Here is a 27,456-nt window from a genome sequence, read left to right as displayed (position 1 = left end):
CAAAATTTGTAATTTAAAATCAACTTAGAAGCTTGATTTAAATTATTATTCATCAAGAATTAATCCTCTAACTCACTAGTTTTAATTATCATCCTCACCATGTAACTCAACATTCACAACGAGACCTAGATTTTCAGGTGTTGCATCATCTACCAACCAATCAAATAGATCTTCAACCGACAACAATTCATGCACAGAATAAAAATCTAGTGAACAAATCACCTTCACATATATGTCATTTATCCTGTTATATCTGAATGAAGCTCATCATTGCCATATATATAACTTTAGATAATAAAATTTAAAATATAAAAGCATAACTATTAAAAATATGACCTGATATTAATCTTTAATTCAATAACTAATTATATTATTTTAATTTACATTTTCAACTCTATGTTGATTTTAGCAAAGATGAAAATACATCTTACAATGGAAGATAAAATAGCTCATCTAGAAAAGATTTCATATATAAAATAAGTACCTGCAGTAGTTACTTACTACTGCACCAGAAAGAGAATGGAGAATGAGAATAATAACTTTACTTACTTATCATACCAGAAACAGTTACCAACAGCAACAAAACCTTATCAAACAATATTTTCCTGTGTGATGGAAATAATTTACTGGTACAAGTACGATATTAGGATTTATGAAGCAGTGCTGAAGCCAAAAGCTTGTTTCTACCTAACCCAGAAAGAAACGTGGAAATATATATGGCTATTACCAGAAAAACCAAGCCTGCACCACTCAAAGTAGAAGAGAAGCTAGAAGCAGTGTGAGAGAGGACATGGTGAAGCAAACAGCAATCTTAGGCTGTGCATTATGTGGTGGTTGTGCTCCTGGTGCTCCAGCAATAGAGCTAGATGGGGATATTTCAGAAAAGGGAGCCAAAGGGGGTTCTGTAACATTAGCTTCAATCAGGGAAGGGATTGGAGCCATAGCTGGTGGTAAGGAAGATTTGTCTATGAGTTGAAAAAGGCCACCTATTTCAACTGGTTTCATGTAATTGGGAGTGCTGTTACCCAAATTTAAGCATCTGTTCCCTGTGCAGTAGGATGATGAAAATCATAAGCCTGAAGCGATTTAACACAATATCAAAATCAAAAAGAGCCAAAAATAAACCTTTAATGAATTACAAGAAACATACATTTTAACTTAAATCTAGAGTTAATTTAGTGGTAAAAATCAGAAGAAAAATGCAAGAAGTTGCCAGCCCATTTATTCCACTAATATTTGAGATATATAAAATTGATTTGAAGATTTAAAAACGAAAATTAAAAAGTTGTGAATTCAAATCCTCTATCGAAAAAAAAACTAATAATTAACATTTTTTAATAAAAAAATAAATAAATAAAAGGTATGCACTTACTTCTGTATCTATCGGCTGTTTGAAGGAAGCCTGTGATGACACCATCAATTCCAGCATCCTGAACAAATGTATTGATCTGCTCAGTTGGATCTGACATGAAATCCCATACCTGAGATATAAACTCATTGTGGAATGTTTGTACGTAAACTGAGAGATTAGAAGATTTTAACTTTGGCACGGTCTTTGTAGAGGCAGTGAGGAAGAAATCATTTGTCAGGTACACAGAGCCCCTTTTGATAACCACAGAATGAGCAAATCTTTTGATATTCGAAAGAGCTGAATCAACGATATCACCAACTATCTCATCAATCATGTACACAAGTTCATACTTTGTTTTCTCCTTGAATTTCAGTAGTACAGAACTATCAGTGGACTGAATCATAACGTTTGGAGCCCCTGGTTCACCATAACCTGCTTTTCTCAAAGTATCAATGACTGCATCAATCACGCTTAAGTTTTGTTCCTTTGCAAGATATGGTGCATTCTGACAACAGTAGAAAACACCACAATTTCAAATAAAATAATAGGAGAAAGTAAATTTGAAGGAATTCATTATCTTTATCATTATCATTTGACATGCTAAGAATACGCTACTATTATCATTCCTTCAAAAATATAATTCCTCATCTGAACACCACAGCCTCATTGTTGTGTGACCATGTTAAGGTAAGTTCTACTAAGTCACAAGGCCATAACCCCACAAACTTTAATAAGTTAAGGCATAGTGTGAAAACATACTAACTTTAAAGCCCAGATGTGTTTATGGAACTCACAATTACACCCATTGATTTTATCATTGTTTTAATCACGATAACCATGAAGGAGATAAGGACAATAAAAAATTATACTTTGGATCCATCCTTGCAACCAACAGCCAAATTTTTAGAGATGTCAAAATTTTGGTTAAATTACTCTTTTGATTATTTTTTTTTAAAATATTAAGTTGTTTGTTTAATTTTTTTAAGTCTCAATTTGCTTCTGATTTTAAAAAATATTAATGTATTTTGATCTTTTTCGTAAAATTTTTTGAAGCAAAAGAAAGATTTTTCATCAAAAATCAATTACACCAACAAATGAAACAATCATTTTTATTCACAATTTCAATTTCGATGAAAAATCCGATTGAAAAAATTTAACAAAAATGACAAAATTACATATTTTTTAAAAATCGGAACCAAATTGAGACAAAAAAAATCGAAGACCAACTTGATATTTTTGAATGAAAATAGGAATCAAAAGAGTAATCTCATAATTTTTATATAAACTAGTAAAAATATGGACAATATACTTTAACCCACTTTTTTTGATTTACTTCTAACTCACCACTTCAATCATCATTAGATCATCACATCACATCACTAAAAAGAATCAAAATAGATTATCTAACGGTGATTACAATACTAAGTTAAAAATAGGTCAAAAAAGATGGATTAAAATATCATTTTCCTAAAAATATTGTATTTACTTTTTTCATGATAATAAAAAATAATAAAATAATAATTGTTGTTATTATTATAATTATAAAATTAAATATAAATATTTTTTTTATAATTTTACTATAATTAATTTTTATTTATAATGATTAAGTTTAAAAAAATAATCAAATAAAAAAATAATTAAATTACACAAATAATCATTTAAAAGATAATATTAATAAAATAATTAATTTTATTTAAAAATTACTTAAAATATAAAATTAAAAAAATAAATGTGGACAACTAAAAAAACTTTTCCTTATATATAAATATAGATATATACAAATTTATTAAAATATTAATTTTTAAAAAAATATATTTAAAATTATATATTAATATATATATATATATATATATATATATATATATATATATATATATATATATATATATATATATATATATATATATATATATATATATAATACTATATACGATTGGGAACTAACAAAAGGTAAGTTTTTCAATTGAATAATATATCTGACCTACTTCTCAATTCAAATTTTTATCTACAAAAGGTAAAAACGCTGATGTGTCAATCTCTCAGCATTTTGAATGTAGAAAAAAAATTGGAAAAGAAATGGAAAAACGAAAGTTTTAATTAAAACTTCTTTCTCTCTCTTTCTCAGTCTTCTCACCTTCCGCCTTCTCAATTCTTTCTCTCTCTTTCTCATTCTCTCTGCGACCGCCTTCTCACTTCTTTCTCTCTCTTTCTCATTCTCTCTGCCACCGCCTTCTCACTTCTTTCTCTCTCTTTCTCTGTCTCTGTTGCTCCGCGTTCATCATGGTTTCTCTGTCTTTCTTAGCTTCTTCTCTAACATCTTCTTCTGTTCATCTTCTTCTTTTGATCGAGTTGTTTTTAAATCGCAAGAAAACGACTATGGAGATGGTTTATATTTTTTTATGAGCTTTGTTCTGTTCATCATTTTTCTTTTGTTTACAGGCTTCAACTGACGATTACAAAGACATGCGTTTGAGATTTGCCGTTCATCTTATGTTTATTTTGTGGATATCTTTTTTTCTTTGCTTTCTCAAGCGAACTGGTATTGTTCTTTATGTTTTTTACTGAGATCTAATGGTTTCTTTGCTTGATCTTATGTTTCCGGTGTTTAAATGCTTGAAATGAAGGGTATAACCACAAACATCTTTTTTAACCAGCAAAAAATCGAGTCTGGAGATGCTTTATATATTTTTCTGAGCTTTCTTCTGTTCATCTTCTTCTGTTCATCATGTTTCTTTTGTTTACAGGCTTCAACTGAAGATTACAAAGACATGCATCTGAGATTTGACGTTCATCTTATGTTTCTTTTGTGGAGATCTTTTTTTTTTTTGCTTTCTCAAGCGAACTGGTATGGTTCTTTATGTCTTTTACTTAGATCTAATGGTTTCTTGGCTTCATCTTATGTTTCAGGTGTTTAAATGCTTGAAATGAAGAGTACAACCACAAACATCTGTTTTAACCCGCAAAAAACCGAGTCTGAAGATGCTTTATATTTTTTTCTGAGCTATCTTTTGTTCATCTTCTTTTGTTCATCATGTTTCTTTTGTTTACAGGCTTCAACTAGATTACAAAGACATGCATCTGAGATTTGTCGTTCATCTTATCTTTCTTTTGTGGAGATCTTTTTTTTTCTTGCTTTCTCAAGCGAACATGTATGGTTCTTTATGTTTTTTACCGAGATCTAATGGTTTCTTGGCTTCATCTTATGTTTCAGGTGTTTAAATGCTTGAAATGAAGAGTAAAACCACAAACATCTGTTTTAACCTGCAAAAAACCGAGTCTGGAGATGCTTTATATTTTTTTCTGAGGTATCTTGTGTTCATCTTCTTCTGTTCATCATGTTTCTTTTGTTTACAGGCTTCAACTGAAGAGTACAAACACATGCATATGAAATTTTCCGTTCATCTTATGTTTCTTTTGTCGATATTTTTTTTTTGCTTTCTCAAGCAAACATGTATGGTTCTTTATGTTTTTTTCTGAGTTGTAAGTGATTATTGGCTTCATCTTAAGTTTCAGTTTTTTTAATTCTTCAAATCAAGAGTACAACCACAAACATCTGATTTAAACCGCAAAAAATCGAGTTTGTAGATGCTTTATATTTTTTTTTCTGAGCTTTCTTCTATTCATGTTCTTCTGTTCATCATGTTTCTTTTGTTTAAAGGCTTCAACTGACGAGTACAAACACATGTATTTGAGATTTTCCGTTCATCTTATGTTTCTTTTGTGGATATCTTTTTTTTTTGCTTTCTCAATCGAACAGGTATGGTTCTTTATGTTTTATTCTGAATTGTAATTGATTCTTTGCTTCATCTTAAGTTTCAGGTTTTTTAATTCTTCAGATCAAGAGTACAACCACAAACATCTTATTTAAACCACAAAAGATCGAGTCTGGAGATGCTTTATATTCTTTTCTAAGCTTTCTTCTTTTCATCTTCTTTTGTTCATCATGTTTCTTTTGTTTAAAGGTTTGATCTCCAGATAACCAACACATGCATGTCAGCTTTGTTCATGTCATTATTTGTTTTTATTTTTAATGTTTTTCGATTCTTTCTTTAACATTTTCACAACTCTTTGTATTCTGTTCTGATTGCCACTTTCCGTTTTTTACGACATTTGAAATATTTTTAGATATTTTATTTTATGTCAAAAAATCACTTCACAAATCTTAAATTTTTTATTTTAATTATTTATTTATTTTATTATTTCAACCCTATTATCTTTTAATTCGTACTTTTTATTCACTTTTATATTCACAATTAATTGCAAAAATTTTGATGCACGATTCACCAGTAAGTACGGACTCTACCAAAAGGAATGACTTATCCTTTTCTCTTTCTATATATTGGCAACAATAATGACTTTTTGTTTTCTCTTTCTATATATTGGCGACTACAAACTGACAAATCTTATTTCTGTTGTGTGACCCATTATTTTCTCTTGAAATTATTCTTCATACCCACTCTTTTCTCAAACAATGGAATCCGTGCACACACCACAAGCCATACTATCTGGCAAAATGCTTGGCAGATTCGTGACTATGTTTTTGAAAGACCAGGTATTTTTTTTATTCCTTCACATTCCTTTGTATTCTTTGTTTGTATTTCTTTATTCTAAACTTCCATATCTTTGAAGGATTTTGGACACATCGACCGACTCTTCATAATACGTAATTTGAAGGACCTTGGTTCACAGTGGACCATTGTTGATTACAACAGGAATGTTCATAATGTTACGTACAACATGAATATTCACACTCCAATGATTTAATATCTTTTTATGCAGATGAGTCTGACAAATTGGTTGTCTTCAAATATTTTGGAAATTCGTCTTTCCAACTACACGTCTCTAAACGTGTTTGCGACTCAACATTGAAAGCCAACTTCTTCAACCATCTTTCTATCCGTCGTCCTCTACATACTTCAAACTTAAAGCATTTTGAAGTTCAACTATCAACATACTACTGTCGAGCCAGCCACTTGGTTAGTTTTATTTATTTTTTGATTATTTATTTACATGGCTTCTTGATAAGATATTTTATCCTTTTTGTTGCAGTATTTGAAAAAAGAATTTGCCACTTATTTTTAAAGCAGTGGTCTTAGATTTATTGTTCTACACGGACCAAGGGGAGAAGTCGAATGTAAATTGATCATAAGATGTAATTCTGTTAAGATTGGAACTGGCTGGAAAAATTTTTGTAATCTTCATCAACTTTTTGCAGATGTCGTTGTGTACAAAAGGAATTTGTGTACAAAAGGAATTTATGAACTTGAATACCAAATGAGACATTCTAGGTATGTAATTTATTCTTTTTTTATTCTTATATTAACAAAGTAGTGTATTAGTCATATTTTTGTTGTTGGTGGTTGAAGATAATATTCAATGAAATCAAATATTAACTTGACATACCACTTTAATTACATTCTAAATTGATCTATTCTATTGATACACTTCAACATCTTTTAAAAACATTAGATTCTCATCATATAGATAGTTAAATATCCAAAAATCCATTGCTATTACCACAATTATTACATGTAAAAAAAATTCGTGCGTTGCACGGGTAGAAGGACTAGTATATATATAATTGTGTTGGGGGCATGGCCCCCTAGCTATGATGCACCGATACTTCAACTTGGGTCATGTATCCGTATCTGACACGTATCGTGTCCGATACTTTAGGATACTCTAACGATATTTATCAATGAAGTATCTAATTTATAAGTTAGTAATACACTACAATAAAAATTTTGAATAGTAACTAATTTTAGTGACAAAAAATAATTAGTCACTATATAGTGACCAAATTGATAACTAAAGTAGTTTCAAAAAATTATAACCGGTATCTAAATTAATAATTAAAATAATTTAAATGATGAATTGATTTTTAAATTGGTCACTAACATTAACTACAAGGTTTTGACTACCAAAATAATTGGTCTCTAATTGAAAATTTTGGATTCCCACATTAATCATATATTTATTATGTTTGTAAGAATTATTATATATTTTTCATTATTCATATATCACATATCGTATCCTATTATTTTAAAAATAAACATATCGGCATATCGGATACATGTCGTATCCGATAGACGTATTATATCTGTGTATCATAGCCCCCTAGTAATGTATTTATCTATATCCACAAATTTCAAGTATATTCTAATAACAAAAAGGTAACAAATATTAGATTGAAGTCTTAAATATGTTTTCTCCTATAACTTAAATTTTTTAAGTAAAACTTGGTATCTTCAAAACTTTAACCTAATTTAATTTTCAATTTTAAAAATGCGTAAATTTAGTTCTTTTAACCAAATTTTGTTAAATTTATTTTGACGTTTTAAACATGTTTTTCAACTAATATTGAAGGAAAAATGTGTCAAATGGTATAAACAATTCAAATACTATTATGAAATACATTTAAAATATCAAATACATTTAACAAAATTTTGTTAAAAGAATTATATTCACACATTTTAAAAGTTGAGAAACTAAATTAGACCAAAGTTTTGAGAGAAGGCTAATTCTAATTTTTTATAAAAATTAAGAAATAAAAATAGATTTAATCCTAGATGAAAAAATGTGCTAAATAAGGGTTAAATAATTAAATATAACACTCAATGCACCAATACATTTCCATTTTTATAAAAGGTTTTACATGTGTGGAAAAGCTCCTACTCAAATTTGAGCTCCTAATTCGAATCTAATTTTTTTCAGAAAATCATATTAGCATTTTAAAAAGGGTTAAATATGTTTTTGGTTCCTTAACTTTAAGTGAAAATTGGAATTAGTCCTCCTTCGAAACAATGACGCAATTTAGTTCTCCAACTTTAAAATTATGTGAATTTAGTTCTTTCAATCAAATTTTGTTAAATTTATTTAGAGTTTTAAACGCATTTCTTAACTAACATTGAACAAAAAATGAATCAAATGATGTAAACAACTCAAATACATATAAAACACACTTGAAACATCAAACTTGGTTAAAAAAACCAAATCCACGTAGTTCTAAAGTTGGGGAACTAAACTAGGCTAGAGTTTCAAAGAAGAACTAATTTCAATTTTCACTGAAAGTTGAGGAACCAAAAACATATTTAACCATTTTAAAAACATCAATTTTCTACCTAAGAAGTACATCACTCCTTTTTGGTAAAAACAAAAAAAATGATTTGAGAAATCTTTTACAATTTTAAAGATAATGTTGTGTTAAAAAAAACCTTCTATAATTAAAAAAAAAACATATTAACAAATCTCAACTTACTATACAAATTTATTGGAATGAAATATTATTGTCTATAAAAAAATTATTTTCTTTTTCTATAATTATAATTGATGATTACATTATTTAATATATATTTTATAATATCTTTTTTAATTATATTTGCTAGAAAATGTTACTGAGAGTAACACTTTAAAGTAAGACCTAAAATTATGGTATTTCATGATTGTTTATGTTTTTCAAACGGTAAGACTCAGTCATTTTAATATTAAAATGTTTTAATATAAATAGAAATATTATAAATGAGTTTCATTACTTTAGAACACATTATCTTTTTAGATAATATTTTTTTAGAATTCTCTAACTTCTCTCTTAATGTTTCTCACTCTGTGTTCATATGTTTGAAGATCTAAGACCGTTGGAATGTGATATGAAGTGTAAAGTATGGATGTTGATGTATTGTAAAGGATGAATGACTTTGGATTAAGGTACGATATATGTGTATGTTATGGTGTGATGATTTAAGTTCATATGAGAATGTGTGATGTGAATATTAGTTGGTTAAATCATGGTATGAAAGTGATGATGATGTAGTGATTTCCAAGGAGGAAATTCTATCTTGTGTGTGAATTACTAGGGTATGCATTGAGGTAAGGACCATTCCATCATGTGAAATTATCCTGAATTTTACTAACCATTCATACTCATATAGAGGAGAATTATTAGTTGGTGAGAGTGACAAGAGGTCATGTCATAAGAACTGTCCTAGGGTTCTTATGAACGTGACAGGGACTAATCTTGTGTGTGATAGCTCGAAAGAGCAATGTACTACCACCACAAGTGCACAACTTCACGAGTCTGACTCAAATGCATGTATCTAGATAAATTGAGTAAGAAAAGTCTAATTTCATGTACGAATGTATGGAAACTGTGTGATGAAATCTAACATGTTATTAGGTATTTTGGTACTATTTATACACACACACACACACACACACACACACACACACACACACACACACACACACACACACACACACACACACACACACACACACATATATATATATATATATATATATATATATATATATATGTTATCACTTTTTCAGCTAGCTTAACCTTGTGTTTTGTTGATTTCCTTATCTTTGTTTTTCGTCTTTGCCATGATCATCTTTTTAGTGAAAATAGAGGATAATACAAGTGTTGTTGTACCTCTACATGAAGAGGAATTTGCAGTTTGATTTTATATAGAGTTGTCAAAATGGGTTAGAACCTGCGAGCTAACCTGGCTTACCACAGGTTTGAGTCGGGTTGGATTGAAATTTTCTTACAAATTTCAATACAGTTTGATTTTTGATCCAGCCCACCTAAAATCCAGCTCACTCGATTTGAACCTGTGGTGAGCCAGGTTGGTGAATAAAGAGTCACACAAGTGTTTTTGTTTAGTTGGACTTTGCATTTGGATAAGGTTAAATTATTTTTTTAGCTAACACATAGATAATTTGTATTGTTGTGATTTTGGTTTGTGTTGGATTGTATTAAAGTTTATTTAGATTTTAATTAGAATTATAATTTAGTTTTGACTAAAAAAAATGTATTTTTTTAATTATGTGAGCCCGTGAGCCAATCCGTTTAACCCACCAACTCGTGGTGAGCCGAGTCGAATTCAAATTTTGTTGGCTTGCTAATAAGTGAGCCGTAGTGGATTGACTCACTAAATTATTAACCCGTGATGAGTCGGACAGAACCAGCCAAATTACCCGTTTTGAGAACTCTATATTTTTTTGTCATGTATAATTTTTAGAAAAGTTCTATAAATGAGTAGTTTCTTTGTATATATTATGGTACTATAGTTCTATTTCTTCTTGGATGGTTATATTATTGTCAAATAAATAAATATATATATATATATATATATATATTTATTTATTTTTATTTTTGAGCTATTTGTTTTTAAATATTGAATATGAAATATCTTATTTTTATTAATTTTTATTAACCACACAAATTAAAAAAATAATTAAATAAAAAATAATCTTTTATATTATCAATATTTTTATTTTTATTTAATTATTTTTAGCTAACACTGGCCATCGAATCATTCAACCAGTTCTTATCTTCGAACTCCGATGGGGAGCCTGTGGCGCGCGGCGCTTGGCACGTCGGAGAATTCCACCAACTACGACGGCGTCGAGTTTTGGTCCAACCCCGAGCGAAGTGGATGGCTCACCAAGCAGGGCGAGTACATCAAGACCTGGCGCCGCCGTTGGTTCGTCCTTAAGCAGGGCAAACTCTTCTGGTTCAAGGACTCCGCCGTCACACGCGCCTCTCGACCACGCGGTGTCATACCCGTCGCCACGTGCCTCACTGTCAAAGGCGCCGAAGACATCCTCAACAAGCCCAACGCGTTTGAGCTTTCCACGCGCTCCGACACCATGTACTTCATCGCCGATTCCGAAAAGGAGAAGGAAGACTGGATCAACTCCATCGGTCGCTCCATCGTCCAGCACTCGAGATCCGTCACTGATTCCGAGATCGTCGATTATGATAACAACTCCGCCAAGCGCTGATGACGTGTTCTGCTATCCACTTGCCTCTTTCGGTGAATTCTCCTTTTCTTTTTCCGTTTTACTGTGTTTGTGTACATTATAAGGATTATTATTACATCAATCGCCAATCGTGCTCGTTCTTGCGAGGAATCTCTGTTTATGTAGCTGAACTGCTAAGAAATTGTAATGTCCAATCTTTTCGATGCAATAGTACGGTGAAAGCTTATAACAAGTTATGTATTAGAGCTCTCTATTGAACTTTACAGTAACGAAGGCAGAAGGGAAAGAGAGAGAAAGGGAAAAACTTTTTATGGAAAAAGAAAGTATATTGTATATTTGTGTACGTAAAAGAAGCTATATATATATATATATATATATATATATATATATATATATATATATATATATATAAAAGAAAAACTACTAATAACAGAAACCTAACTATCAAAACACAGGAAATTAGGGGTAAGTGTGGGAGCTGAACATTACAGATATGGATATATTATTAGCCTCACTCAAGCTGGGAATAGATGTTTTTCATTCCCAGCTTGGAATTATGTATATGGAAGGTATGTGGGGGTAGAGGCTTAGTAAAAATGTCTGCAGCTTGGGAGGAGGAGGAGATAGGGAGTAGTTTAATCAAGCCATGATTGATCTTCTCGCGTATAAGGTGGCAATCAATTTCGATGTGCTTTGTTCGTTCATGATATACTTGTTTGGAGGCGATTTGAATAGCAGAGTAGTTGTCGCAATAAAGGGTTGCAGGAAGTGTGAAAGGAAGCTTGAAGTCCTGAAGAATGTAGGTCAACCACTGAATTTCACACGCAGTGGAAGCGAGGGCACGATATTCAGCTTCAGAGCTGCTGCAGGAGATGGTTTGTTGCTTCTTGGATTTCCATGATATGAGGGAGTGTCCAAGATAGATAGAGAAGCCGGTTACAGATTTGCGTGTTGAAGGACAAGATGCCCAATCAGAGTCATTATAAGCCTTAAGATGAAGATATGTGTTGGTGTGGAAGAAGAGGCCCTAACCAGGAGTACCTTTTAAATAGCGGAGGATACGATGTGCGGCTTGTTGATGAGAGGTGGTAGGGGCAGAAACAAACTGGCTGAGATTGTTGACAGCAAAAGCGATATCAGGACGGGTGTTGGTGAGATAGATAAGGTAGCCTATGAGTCTTCTGAAGGAGGCAGCAGCATTATCATCAAGGAGGTGGCCATCAGGTTGTAGGCGAGATGTTTTGGCCATTGGAGTAGGAGCAGGGGCACTATTCAGCGTGCCTGTTTCATGAAGCAGATCAAGGGTATACTTGCGTTGACTGAGGTGAAGACCAGTGGAGTTGCGTGCAATTTCAAAACCTAGAAAATAGGTAAGATCACCGAGGTTTTTAATGCGGAAGTGTGAGTGAAGCAGAGTAGTGATGCAGGTGATTTCTTGAGCGTTATTTCCCGTGAGCATAACGTCATCGACATAGACAAGGATAGCAGTAAGAGATTGATTAGTATGGTTGAGAAATAAGGAGTGATTAGCATAGGAACATGTGTAATTGTTAGATAAAAGAAAGGAAGAGAGCTTGGCATACCATTGGCGCCCTGCTTGTTTGAGACCATAGAGGGAACGTTGCAATTTGCAAACTTTGGAGGGATGAGGGGAATGGAAACCTGGGGGAAGTTTCATATAGACCTCCTCGTGAAGATCACCGTGGAGAAAAGCGTTGTTTACATCAAGCTGTTTGATTATCCAATGTTGAGATGTGGCAAGGGCAAGTAGCAGGCGAAGAGTGGTGAGCTTGGCAACGGGTGCGAAAGTGTCGAGAAAATCGAGTCCCTCAAGCTGGTTGTATCCTTTGGCAACCAGTTGGGCTTTGAAGCGTTCAATGGATCCATCAGAATGATGTTTAACCTTGTACACCCAGCGGCAGCCAATGGCAGTTTTTCCAAGTGGTAAATCAGTGAGAACCCATGTGTTGTTATCTGCTAAGGCTTGTAATTCATCCTGCATTGCTTGAACCCATCGAGGATCCTTTGAAGCATGGGTGTAACTATGTGGTGTATTAGTGGAAGATATAGACAATATAATATGTTTAAAAGAGGGAGAAAGTTGACTATAATTTAAGTATTGAGTAATGGGGTATCTAACAGTAGTGTGAGTTTGGAAATCATTAAGATAAGAAGGGACCTTTCGTTGTCTGTTAGATCGTCGTGGTGGATCAGTGATGGTAGTGGAATCTGGGGCAGTAGCAGATGGTGGAACGGTGTCAGGTAAAATGGAAGCATTATCCGTGGTAGGTGTAGTAGAAGGGCCATGTGGGGTATCATCAACATGTGTACGTGTAGTTTGATCAAGGACAGTGAAATCATGCATGTAATGTGCAGGGGTGGGAAGGGAAAGGGAATTGTGATCAGGTGAGTTATGAGTGATGACAAAATAAGGAAATGTGTGTTCATGAAAAATGACATGACGTGATATATCAATTTGGTGAGTGTTTAAATTAAGAAACAAATAGCCTTTAGTGTGGGGTTTGAAACCCAAAAAAATTCCTGAAATAGCTTTGCTGTTAAGTTTTGTGCGTTTTACATAATGAGTGGATATATAGCATAAACAACCAAATATGCGAAGCAGAGAAAGATCATATAAAGAACCATATAAACGTTCATAAGGTGTATCATTTTTAAGCAAAGGTGTTGGTATGCAATTGATTAATAAAACAGCATGTTGAGCTGCAAAGCACCAAAAATTATGAGGTAAGTGAGCTTGGAAAAGGAGAGCACGAGTGACATTAAGAATATGTTGGTGTTTGCGTTCCACAATACCGTTTTGTTCAGGAGTATAAGTGCATGAAGTTTGGTGAATAATGCCATATTTAGTGTAAAAAGCATGCATAAGACATTCAGAACCATTGTCTGTTCGAATAACTTTAATAACAGTTGGAAATTGAGTATGGATGCAGGTAATAAAGTCAGAAACATGTTTTCGAGTTTGAGATTTAGCAATCATAGGAATGAGCCAAGTATAACATGTACAATCATCAACGATAGTAAGAAAATATTTAAAACCATTTATGGATGCAGAACATGGTCCCCAAATGTCAATATGTATGAGATCAAAAGGTTTTAAAGTGCGAGATGTGCTAAGGAGAAAAGGGAATTTTCTTTGTTTTGATCTATGACAAACATCACAAGTGTCAGGATTTTCAGCAACAATGTAAGAATATTTTTGATGTAACAAACATAATCTTTCATGGGAGGGATGGCCTAAGCGGGAGTGCCATAGAGTTGTAGTTGCAGAATTACATAAAGAATGAGAAGAAGTAAAAGCCGCAGAGGTCAGTACATATAAACCAGCATGAACTTTAACTAAACCAATCTTCTCTTTGATTTTCACATCCTGTATCATACAGCCAGAAGAAGAAAAAGTGAGATCAAAGTGAAGAGAGTTAACAATTTTAGAAACAGAAAGAAGATTGAAAGAGAATTGGGGGACATAAAGAACATCAAGTAATTGAAAGTTGGTGTTGAAAGCAATAGGTCAGTATAGTGTGCAAAAACAGTGGAACCATTAGGAAGATTGATATAAATGGGGCTGATGCGTTTATAAGAAATGAAATGATGTAAAGATGTACAGATATGATCTGTAGCTCCAGAGTCAATGAACCAAGAATTAGCAAAAGTCATGTTGTGGATATTACCAGCCATTGAATGAGTGGAAGAGATAGATCCAACTTTGTTTACTTGTGCAGTGGGCGTAACTGTAGCTGATTTTTGAAAAAGATCTGAAAGAAGTTGGAACTGTTCAGGAGTAAGTCGTATATCACCACTGTCAGTAGAATTTGAGGAAATAGAAGTTGTTTCTTGGGTGGTGAGGTGATGAGCTTGAGGTGATTTCCCAGAGTGAAGTTTATGTCCGGGAGGATAGCCATGTTTTTTGAAACATATATCAATGGTATGGCCCGATCTATTGCAGTAGGTGCATATTTTCCTGATGATTTGTGTTTTAGATGATTTGCCATCTTGGTTGGGAAAACCAGTTTTGCGGAAGCAAGCAGATTCATTATGGCCAGGGCGTTTGCAGTAATTGCAAGTATTGGAAGATGTAGCAAGAACAGTACTGGTTCCCGTGTTAGGTGATGCATTGGATGATGTAGAGGGAGATTGATGTGTGTGTCGAATAGATGCAGTGAAAGATCCAGCAGCAAATTGGCGTTCTTGTTGGATGACAGAGGAGAAAATCTTTGTGACAGGAGGTAAAGGTTCAAGCAGTAACATGTGAGTCTTGATGTTGTGAAAATTGTCATTGAGACCACGAAAAAATTGCATAGACTGGTCTTCAGACTTACGGAGAGAAATAACAGAAGAAAGAATGCAAGAGCATTTGGGTTTGCATGTGCATATGGGGTCGGGTCGGAAGTTATCCAATTCATCCCATATGATACGAAGTTTTGTGAAATAGTCAGAAACAGATAGGTCACCTTGGCAAAGGGTTGCAGCATCCATTTGGAGAGTTGAAATGCGTGATCGATCACCTTGAGAGAATCTGTGTTGTAGGTTGTTTCAGATAGTGACAGCATTATCCATCCATAAGATACTGGGACGAATGGAGAGGGATACTGAATGGACAAGCCAAGAAATCACCATGCTGTTGCAACGGGTCCATAAAGCATATGTGGATTCTGTTGTGGCAGGTCGAGGAGCAGTTCCAAGAACAAATTCAACCTTGTTCTTGGCATTCAAGGCAGTAAGCATCGATCGTGACAAGGGATGATAGTTTGAATCTTCTAAAACAGGAGATACAAGAGGGGTTGTAGGGTTTTCATTGGAGTATAAGGTAAGGTAACTGGGTAGAGGGGTTGGTTGGGTTGATTCACAGGTTGGTTGGGTTGATTCAGTCATGGTGTAAGAAAGAAGAGGAAAGATAGGATAAAGAAAACCAAGAAAGGAAAGAAAGAAGATTAAAGGGGTACATCTGATACCATATTGAACTTTACGGTATCTGTAACAAAGGCAAAAAGAAAAGAGAGAGAAAGGGAAAAACTTCTTATGGAAAAAGAAAGTATATTGTATATTTGTGTATGTAAAAGAAGCTATACACATACATATATATAAGAAAAACTACTGATAACAGAAACCTAACTACCAAAACACAAAAAGCTAAGGGTAAGTGCGGGAGCTGAACGTTACAAATATGGATATATTATCACTCTCATCCGTTCAGAATTCAATAAGAATTTGGGAAATAACAGAAAGTAAAGGAATTTTGTTCGTTGTCCTCTTCCTACTCTGGATCAATGGAAACCCAAGGCCCAGGAAAGCAAGAATGGTGTCGAAAAGAAGCTTTCCCAGAAATTGGAGAAGGAAAACACGCAAGCACTTATTGCGTGACAGCAGATTGATGTTTGATCATTTATAGTTTAATATTTCTTATTGTCTTGTCTCAAGAAATATTGTTCCTCCAGTAATAAGGATTACCAAATGGCTATAACAACAAAACAATTCATAGTTTATTTAATGCCTATAGTTCTCTAATTTTGTATTCATTTTTCTCAAAGTTGATTTGAACAATCAGAAGTAGTTATCAAATGCTGCCAACAATTGCTTTACTCTCTCTTTGTTATCTTGGTGTTTGTTATTTTGGTGTTTACAAGGATGATATTAATGCCTCTCAATGATCATGACAAATGATTTTTTATGGTTTACCATATGGCTTAGACAGTTAACTGTGCCTTACTGCATTTCATCACAGATATTACATGTTCACATAATATACAGCCAATGGAAGGAATTAAAGACTGAAGTACTGAAATAATGGCCTGAACAGAACGCACCTCAATGATGATCACAACACCTAATGGGGAAGGACGACCTTGTGTGAAATTCAAGAACTCGGACAATGTTAACAATGATACTTTCTCGTTAAATTTTGGGTTTCTATACAAAGTGCTAAACGGTTTCAGCATTAAGGCTGCAGAAAAAATGAAGAAAAGAAAAATACAGCCGTCAAATATTTGTTTTTACATTTTAGTATATTGATAGGTAAAATATATTCATAAAAATGAAATGCAACTGAGGGCCAAAAAAAAAAAAAATCATGAGATTAGTCTTTCAAGCAGTAAGAAATAACTTGGGATTTGTCAGATCAGGTATCAGTGCACCTCTTTCTGGTCATGAAAACACGAAAAGAATTATGATAAGTAAAATAGATTATCCTGTGAAGGGAAGGTCAAAATCCATTTTGTCCCATTATTCCTGATACATGATTTGCTTGCATTGTGTATTTATATCTCATTAGACATGAACTTTCACTTAATTAAGGTATATGGCCTTCACTGTTTGATAAGTCTCTTGTATAAATAACCTGAATGAAGAGTATAGGACCATTAGACTTACGGGTCAAGCTTGATATATTATTCCAATACAAGTCGAATGCAAATATTCCATCACCAGATTGGATCTCTGGAATAGATTTGCTAAGGTCGTTGAATCTTGACTGAGCAACATTTGTGTTCGGGATAAGATCAATAGAGCTAAAGCAAAATGGTATTCCATCTTTTGAAATCTGAACAGGACAGTCGAGAACATCTGCACCATCTGAAAAAGCCTTTTCATACGCTAAGTCGGTACAAGGAGGATAATCTCCACTGGCTCCATATTTTGAGATGACCAAAGTGTTAACTGAGACATGAACAAAATGAACGTATCTGGTTAGTAATGACGCAATTTACACCAGCATAGAAGTTCGCATATGTACCAAGCAGGGAAAGACTAAACTAAAGGATAAGATGAGTACGTAATCATACAAACATACAAAAAAAACTGCTCTCATTCACCCATCACGCCACAGGGAAACACTTTTACAAAGGACAAATGGTCATTTCAAACTTTATTGGGCCTGCTGTTATAAATTATAGGGGTGTAGGAAGAAAAATCCTGACTTTAACGCACCTTTTTTTGGAGCATTGAGACCATTGTGAGCAAAGCAGTCTGCATAAAATCAGACCAGAATTCTTTAGTTACCTGGAATCCACATGCTACTAAAATCAAGTACAGAAGTACACACAGTTATAGAAGATGCCGAAGCATAGTTAATCGATACAGAAAATTTCAGCTTGGGAAAGTAATATAAAGGAAAAATGTCTATAATTGGGTTAATGCATTAGGAAGATGAACATCATGTCTTTTACTTGGTCGCCTAAAGTATATGGTTGGAATTTGCCTAAAGAAGAAGCCTATTCTATAAACTGGACCTGGCTTAAAAGTTAGAAGCATAAAGAGAGAGTTGGTAAGATTATGTCCATATATTTCCTATATAAGCGATGGTCAATACAAGTTCCACCAGTGTCATCTCTTTGATCAAGAATTCTATGATATAACTTTGGGAAATCACAGTTTGACTCGGTATTTCAAAGTGGCAACCCCATGCCATCTACCCCATACCTAGATTTAAAACAAATATAAAGTAGCTTACACACAGATCAATATCTTAGCATGGTGATCCCAGAATTCTAGAATTATACAAAATGAAGCATGGTCACTTTAAAAATTAACAACTAAAACTGCATCAACTCATTTAGTGTGATTCATCAAAATGCTGTGCACAGAAGCCCTCTACTAGAGGTACACTAGTAACAGGATCATAGTTGCATCAACTCCGTTCCAATGAACAAATACAATCTCTCCGTATAAGAAAAATGGTAATAGTAGACAACATGTGATCAATTTGTACAAGAAAGGTCATCCTGACCAAAATGGAGAAATGTAACTTACCTATAGCTGTAGATGACGTTAGGGGGAAGTCAGACAACACACCATCAACAGAGAAGTTTCCATTCTCAATGAAACTCAGGTGCTCGGCAACAGGGTCATAGCTGTAATTATAGCTGATTGGAATATCATTCTCGAAAGTTGAAGCAAAGACTTCCAGCCCCACTGTGTGCGCATCGGAGACCAAAGATGTATGAGGTTGTAGATAATGACTCTTTGGATCCACAGGCCATATGTAGTCTTTGGGAACAAGAATTCCTGAAGCAAATGTCTTGATAGATGTTAGATGTTTTAACAGTGAAGCATAAGTCAGGTTGGTTGACGGATCTAATTCTCCTTTTTCCAGAAACCTGAAGACCAGTTTTGTTGTTTTTGGGTTGATGTCTGTTCTTATGCTTCTGAGGAAACCAGCTTCAGGTGATGAGATGTAACTGACATTTACTGTTGTGGAAACAGAACGTACGAAGTTTTTCATACTCAAATTGTGTTGTGTGTAGAATGCATCATGCTGCAAAATATCCGAAAAAAGAAACGTTCAGTTTTGCGAAAAACTAAAATATACGTAAAAGAAAAGGGAAGTGATTGGTTAACAAAGTTTTTTAACAAACTTTTTGACAAATTACTAATTTAAGTAAAAAAGTATTATTTTATTATTTTATTTTGGTTAAAAAATAAAATGGTAATCTATTTTAATTCCATTTACAGTAACTTTTTCAAAACATTATTTTCCAAAAGAAAATCATTATACCTGTATATTCAACCACAATCCTGGCGGGGATGCTGTTTTAACCACATTATTCACAGTAAGAATTTGGAATGCATTGTTATTAAACTTCTCTGTTCGTGTGTAAATTCCCTGAACCACTGTCCAGTAACCAAAATAGTCAGCAATTAATATATATATATATATATATATATATATATATATATATATATATAAAATTCATAGTAAATGACAGATATTACCAATCATTAATGTAAAATTTACATATGCTGCAAATTCGATGACCTGCCTTGAAGCTGTTTTGGAGAACAGGATTGAAGATTTCGATTCATTTATAAAGATTGAGAAAGAGATTATGGCATAAATCTATCAAAAGATTAGCTGTTTTTCTATTATCATCATAATCCATGTCCCATACTCATTGTAATAAGCAAATATGTATATAAAATCAAGGCCTCAATAATGATAATTTCTTGATTGTATAAGTTGCAACTAAATTATAAAAATAAGAACGTAATAATTATTGAAGACAGTGATCATGTGCATGCCCTCGTCTATTCCAGAGGTAAAACCTTCCAGGGTTTTATTTGGTTATTACGTTCATCTCTTCATGTAGAAATTTTTTTGAGAAATGTATTTATCGTTTTTTACAAGATTTCTTTAATAGTTTAGAAGATTCAAATCAACTAGATATAAAGGCAAATTATAATAGACGGTTTAGGACAATGTTATTTTCACTACTAAATTTTAACAACTTTATCTTATCACATAAGGTGTCATCTTCTAAGTGGTTTTGAAATATTGAAAATAAGAAAAAGGACAAATAAAAAACCATTTAAAAAATAACACTTAAGGTTGTAAAAAAAAGTTGTCAAAATTTAGTAGTCAAAATATCATTTTTCATTATAATATACAATGGAAGTACAAATCCCACTTTATTACTCTAACCTTATGGGCTATTTTGTTTTTTCTTTAAAAGGATTAGAGCACCCTATAAGTGCTCTACTATACTATAAGTGCTCTACTATATATATTCATTAATTTTTTGTTGATAGTTGATAAAAAAATTACTCTGAAATTAAGTTAAGCAAAATTTAACACTTACTAAGATGGTGTTATATAGTGTATCATAGTAAAATTACTTTAACCAAACACCAGCCTTATGAGTGAGTAAGGGTGGTTAAAAAATTAAGTATTGTAACTACAGAATGATTAGCAAATAATTACAGATGATATCTTCATAATCTATACTATACTTGTACATATTTAAGCTTAATTAATTATTTGGTCCCAATTTTAATTAAAAAATTTTAAATAGACTCTTCTTTTTGTTTTTAATTCAATTAAGTTCAATTTTTTTAAAATTGATTCAATTAAATCTAATATTTATTTTATTGATAAATAAGTACCATACCCCATGAACCAATTCACTATGAGTTTTGTCAGCTTCTAAGTGAGCCAACCGACTTCTGTTGTTTTATTTAATCTAACCCACTTAACTTTTTGTATTCTTAACAACTTTATATAATCAACTAAATTAATCATTTTTTTAATCTATGCAAATTAGTTAAAAGAATCTTATATATGCATGTAGAGATGAAGCCATGATATTGTGTAACAATTAAATACATCATTAACATGAGTAGAACTTACGGAAGACATTGTTGGAACGTAGATCCTCTAAGGTGTAGTCCATAGAAAAATAGCCACTGGTCGTTGCACCATTAACTGGGTAAGTGCTACTTTTATATTTAGCATTTTGAGCAATATTAGTGGCATTTTCAAGCTTGAGGTCTGGGATGCAGATCCCCTGCGCATCTTTCGTTAATTGCACGTCACACCATAGAATGACATTTTTTAAACTAGCTGCTACAGCAAAAAGATACGCAAAGTCACTGGAATCGGGAAATATCCCTGAAAAACCACCACGAGCTATGACCAACGGTGGATTTCCTGCACCATACAACTCCTCCAAGTCAGCTTCAATACACAAAGTACACACCACAATTTTTCCGTAAAAATCCATTCAAAGTACATGTCAAACACTATTAACAGTGCCTTTCTAATTTATATAACAAAACATTAAGATCTAATATCATGATTCATGAAGATACATTTGTAGGATTTTCCATAGAAGTTTATATTTAATAATTCATAAAGTATTGGATTTGATGAACAAAAACACAAGGAAAATATTAAAGAAAAGAATTATATTCTAAGAGAAGATTACTAGTAGACGTTTTCTAGCATACAGTCTTCCCTAATTCTCATATTATGGTTTCAGGCTCATACACCACATATATCAAGCTAAGGTAACCGTGAATAATTGATCTCTGATCACTCTTCTTTTCCTTATATGTGAGATAAATATATACACAGCTGAAACAGTTAATTACATAAATTTAGAAGAAGATTAAGGAAAATTCCTAAAAAACAAGTTAAGTATCTTACCTATATATTTTACTTATATTAACTAGATCCAAAATTAAGTTAATTACGACATTTGACAGTAATTATAATTGTAACTATGTTTGACTCTAACGGTAATATTCGAACAATTCCTCTGTTTTTATTTATTTTATTTTATTTTCTCAGCAACATTATGCAGAAGCGAAAAAAAAAAAGAGTGAAACGAGAGACGAACCAGAGAGAGTGTTCCAAGTGGTTGCGTTGGATCCTTGTGCAGAGACCTGAGGCAGCACCGAGTGAAGAACAAGAAAATGTAGGAGAGAGAATGAACGGAGAAGAACGCGTGCATTCCACATTCCGGCGAAGTTTCAGTTTCCAGTGAAGTTCCGGCAAAACTTGGCGGAGAAGAAAACGAGAGTTTTGCCCACTCACTCACTATGTATGGGTTGCAACTGCAACGCTCGAGTGATATATGACAGTGGACTAGACTGTCGTTTAAATTACACCGTATGTCGTTTTAGCTAAAGGGTAAGTCGTATTTGTTCCAATAGAAGAAAAAGTGAGAAGGACGAAATCGTCAAAGTAATCTAATGCGCGTTTAAAAGTAAAACTTGACATTACATGGAGCAGAAATAGTCACCGTTCCTTTTAAATGTTAACATACAGAAGAAAAGTTTTAAAAACATAAAATATATAATTATTTTTTCGTATTTTCACAAAAAGGGTCCACATTTTATGTTAGAAAATTTCTATATGTTATTATTAAAATATAGTTTATTGATAGCAAAGTTTTTTTAAGAATTGTTTTGCTTTATTAATTTTCAGAAGTTAACTTAATATTATCATAAATCTTCAAGAGTTAAAATTACTATCGTGACTTATAAGTTATATTGTAGTCAATGTGTGTCTTGAACTATTTGATAAGTTTTAATTAAGTCGTAAAACTATTTTCTTCTTGGATTTTAAATTTATATTTATTTATAATTAGATTTTAACACTAGTTTTTATTCGTAGAGTAAATAGAAGATACTTGAACAAAAAGTGAATACAAGTTCAAGTATTTAATTAAAAAAATAATTGAATTGTTATGAGACCTTATAAAAACAAATTACATTAATTATCGCTTGTTAAGATATAAAAACTTTTTTTTCTGTTTTCTACTCTCACATTAATTATTCTTTAAATGATTGAAAAATATTATGCGAATATTATTTGCACATTTTAATTATTTCAAAAAAAAACAATTATACCATATTTTCTAACGAGAGATTGTTATTGCCTTAAAAATATGTAAATTAATAAAATCTCATTATTAATTAGCAGAACTTATTCTAAACAACTTTTTTCAACTTTTTATCTCATGCTATTATTCACACATAATATGTTTGGGAAAGTTTATTCATAGATACTTATACAGGAAAAGACTAGATTTTTTTTTTATAAATTCAAAATTAACTTGTGGATATGTTAATTAATTTATAGAAGTTCTTTTATGTAATTTTCGAAATTTTTATTTTTTAATTTGCGTATAAAATATTTTAATTTATGAAAAAATGTATTTTATTTACTTCGTTTTAGGAAATGTTTATGAACTTAGACATATCCTAATTAATAGTGTGGACTAAGAGTGAAGAGCAAGAGAAGACCTGGAATATATAATTGCAAAGTATAAGAATAAATATACATATTTTATTAGTCACATTCACATATAGTCAATTTCTCTTCCTCACCACCCATTCTTCCCTTTCTTTTGATAGTAACCAGAAAATAATTTTCTCAACACTTTGAAAAGTCCTACTACTTTGAAAATGACTTTTATGAATTAATGATTTAAAATACGAATATCCATTTATACATTAATATTTTCTAATAAATGCTTTATACACAAATATCTTGAATCAAACTCCTAATTATATGTTTAAAGATAAGTATATCGTCAATTAGGTGTAAATGTTTTGATAATGATGTAATAAGACACCCTTATATGATAATAAACATAAAATTAATGGTTTAATTATCAAAATTTAGCTCTCGTTAAATTTTAATTATATTACATATATGGTTGCACTTGCATGCTATAGCAAAATAAATATGGAATCTCGCTCTTTTTTTTAGTTGCAAATGATAAATTTAAACTCAAATGTTAGTAAAATTACTGATTGCGATTTTATTACAAAATGTGTGCAAAGAAATATTAATAAATTAATAATTATTTAATGAAATGATCTCATGATGGAAAATAAACAAGAGACTTGATATTTGGTTTACGTACAACACAGGTACTAACACAAATTAGGCTATAAAATTACAATACTCATTGTTATTAAAATATATATATATATTTGTGAGTTGTTGATAGAAATGTATACAAATGAAAATTTTGAAATTTCCATAGAAATAAAATAGTTTCATGTGACAATTTTTTTTTTCTTATTTTGTCTATATTGTTTGTGACTACAGTTTCGTCAACTTTGAGTCTACTATAAAAACAAAAAAGAAAAACATGTAGATTCACATATATGGTGATAATGATATTACTTATTATGATCAAATTGCATAACTTTTGTCTTCTCCTATTTGGTATTCTCAAGAACGAATCAAATAACTTCATGTCTTAGATATTGACAATGCATTGTGAGCCTGTGATTTATTTCCAATAATTAATTATTGTGTTCTGCTTGTATTTGTATAAATATAATAATGAAGTTTAGTTTTAGCCAACATATATGTTTTATTTTTATTTTTTCAAAATATCAATCTACTTTTATTTTTTAAAAATGGGCAAATAACATTTATCTGAAAGAATTCTATTTTTTTAAAACGAATGTCAGGATTATCACCTAATTTTCGTTCAACACAATATTTATTAACAAGTACTAGTATAAACAGAGGCGTTATCGCGTCTGTGTGTATGCATTTTTTAAATATACATAATATTATATTAGTAGGTGATAATATTGTAATGTTATTAAGTTAATATATAAACTAAACTTATATTTATTAGAAATAAAGTGAAATATATCATAACATATGAAAGAATAATCATTGATAAATAAAGAAGAAGAGAAGAAGGAGAGACATCTGATTTTATAAAAAGTTTGTAAAAGTAACGGTCAATTTTTTAAAAATTTAATAAATTATTATATTTAAAGGGTAAGATTGGTATTTTGAAATGTAGACACAAAAAATGAATCTCCTTTATATATTGTTATACAAAAAATGAATCTCTTTTATATATTGTTATAGATTACTTGAAAATAGACAAATATTTCAACATTTGGATAGATAAAATATTATAAAAATTAAAATTATACGTAATTAACACTCATCTTTTCCAAAAACGATAAGCAAATGATGGCCAGGTATATTTGGATAAGGGTTTGAACTCTTCCAAGTTCGTATTTACTTTTGGGTCTGAAAACTCAATTATTGTTTAGTTGTTTCTAAAGTTGATATATAACACAAAAAATAGCCATGATTTTTGAAAATTATAATTCTAATATGTCTGTTTAATAAAAAAAGTATTGCATAGAAATATTTATATAAAACTTTCTGAAAATTACAGAGTAACATACTATTTTTATTAAATATTATATTAAAAAATTTAGTGAGAATAATATAATATTTTTATTAAACAAGAAAAGGTTAATTTGATTAAAAATATAATCAAGAACGTTAATATATAATTTATCATAACTCAATACCATATTTTATTCATAACATCAATAAATATAACTTAACTATTTTTTTAAGATTAATATTAAGTTGAGACGTATAAAGTAATATTTCTCATAATATCTTATTTGTTTAAGATAAACTTTTTCACATATTTGAAATCTTATTAAGTCTCATAACTATGGATGTCAACACAATTTATATCTTTGAGTATAATATCCGTAACGAGTAGGAAATGAATATTATAAATAGACATCCTTGGATATATAATGGGTACATATATTTTTTATACCCGCATATTAATGGATTAGGTACCGATATTCGTACATGTAAATATCCATACCTGTTATACTATAATTTAAATTAAAAAAAAATAAAAGAAACATGATTAAAATACTAACATATTGATTTTGAATGTGTTATTTTGTATTAATTGGTTTTAAAATACAATCTATTTTTCTTTGTAAATTGTCATTTAATTATTATTTAAATGAGTTATTTTGAGTTTGTTTGAAATTTTTGAATGTTATGTATTGATTTTATTTGAATGTATGGTTAAAATATGTTATTAAATATTAAACTTTTTTTTATAAATACTCACGAATATAAAAACGAGAAAACGAATACAGAATAGAGTACGAGAAAACTACTACTTGTATCTCCTCATACTTTACCTGTCCGGTTGACTTTCATACTGATAGCATAATAAACACATGCAACATTAACAAACAAGGAATTATTAAGTAATTTAAGAATGAGTTTGAATATAGTATTAAGTAAAAAGAAAAAAAAAGTTGAATAATATATCATGGAGAGAAGATTGTAAACTGATTTTAACTGAATGTGGTATTAATTTCTTATCTATACCAATGTCATAACATATTGCAATTAACCTCAAATAATCATAAAAATGAACAATAATATAATCAATATCCAACAAATTTAACCAACTTAAATTCTTCAAACGACTTAATTTTCTTTCTTCTATTATAATTGTTGAAAAAATCCAAAATTTATCGAGCAAAGTTATTGAGAAATTGTTCGGTTACTCTCAAATTGAGATGATTTTTTAGTGAAATATCGTCTATTTGGTGAAATCATGGAATATGTAAGCATTATTATTTTTTGAATGGAATTAATTTAGAAATTACTTTCACAAAATTCTCAGTCATTAAGCAAATTATGTATAACCATAGCATTTTAAAACATCAATCAACATACCTATAATCCAAGATAACTAATTTTAATTTTCATTGTTTTTCGAGAATTTTGGTTTGATACTATTTTATTTTCAATATCTAAATGATCAGCATCAATTCGACGTGAATTCCTTTATAGTTGACCAGAAAACTTTTATATTTTTCAATCTGACTTAAAGCGCTTAAAAGAGTATATGCATCTAGGGATGGCAACAGGGCGGGTACGGGTATCATGATCCCATCCCCATCCCCATAATAAAAATTCATCCCCATCCCCATCCCCAAACCCAACGGGTATACAACTTTTGACTCATCCCCATCCCCACCGGGTAACGGGTATTTTCTTATACCCATACCCATACCCATTTTTTTATTGTTCCATATATCAATTAAATATTTTTTATAAAAAAAATTTAAAAATCATACCAACGGAATCATGATACTATCAAAATATTCAATATTAAAATAACATACTCTTTTTTATTTTCATGATGTCAAATATTAAGAAAAATATTATAATAGTATAAATCTCAAATTAAAGTATCAAATAACAACTAAATAAAATTCAAATA

General features: G+C 31.2%; 1 protein-coding gene and 2 pseudogenes across 2 annotated transcripts; 1 reads left to right on the top strand and 2 right to left on the bottom strand.

Annotated features, from left to right (window-relative positions):
- Positions 1–527: 527 nt before the first annotated feature.
- LOC114188486 (glycerophosphodiester phosphodiesterase GDPDL3-like) lies at positions 528–22,459 on the bottom strand. The gene is made up of 9 exons (XM_028077057.2): positions 22,246–22,459; positions 21,255–21,554; positions 19,626–19,741; positions 18,881–19,385; positions 18,059–18,097; positions 17,504–17,788; positions 16,942–17,078; positions 1,373–1,856; positions 528–1,046 (listed from the first exon to the last, which is right to left on the bottom strand). Exons 1-9 carry the CDS (start codon positions 22,364–22,366, stop codon positions 751–753), a joined length of 2,283 nt encoding a protein of 760 aa, XP_027932858.2. The 5' UTR covers positions 22,367–22,459; the 3' UTR covers positions 528–750.
- On the top strand, positions 10,652–17,118 carry LOC114188162 (pleckstrin homology domain-containing protein 1 pseudogene; annotated as a pseudogene). The gene is made up of 2 exons (XR_014995824.1): positions 10,652–11,172; positions 16,860–17,118. The product of XR_014995824.1 is annotated as a pleckstrin homology domain-containing protein 1 pseudogene (transcript).
- LOC146885819 (uncharacterized) lies at positions 14,513–16,009 on the bottom strand (annotated as a pseudogene).
- Positions 22,460–27,456: the final 4,997 nt, after the last annotated feature.

The sequence above is a fragment of the Vigna unguiculata genome, chromosome 6 (genome assembly GCF_037176805.1).
Source record: "Vigna unguiculata cultivar grain cowpea cultivar isolate G323 ecotype 2 chromosome 6, ASM3717680v1, whole genome shotgun sequence".
NCBI lineage: Eukaryota > Viridiplantae > Streptophyta > Magnoliopsida > Fabales > Fabaceae > Vigna > Vigna unguiculata.
Note: the sequence above shows the minus strand (reverse complement) of the source record. Positions and strands in the feature narration are given on the sequence as shown.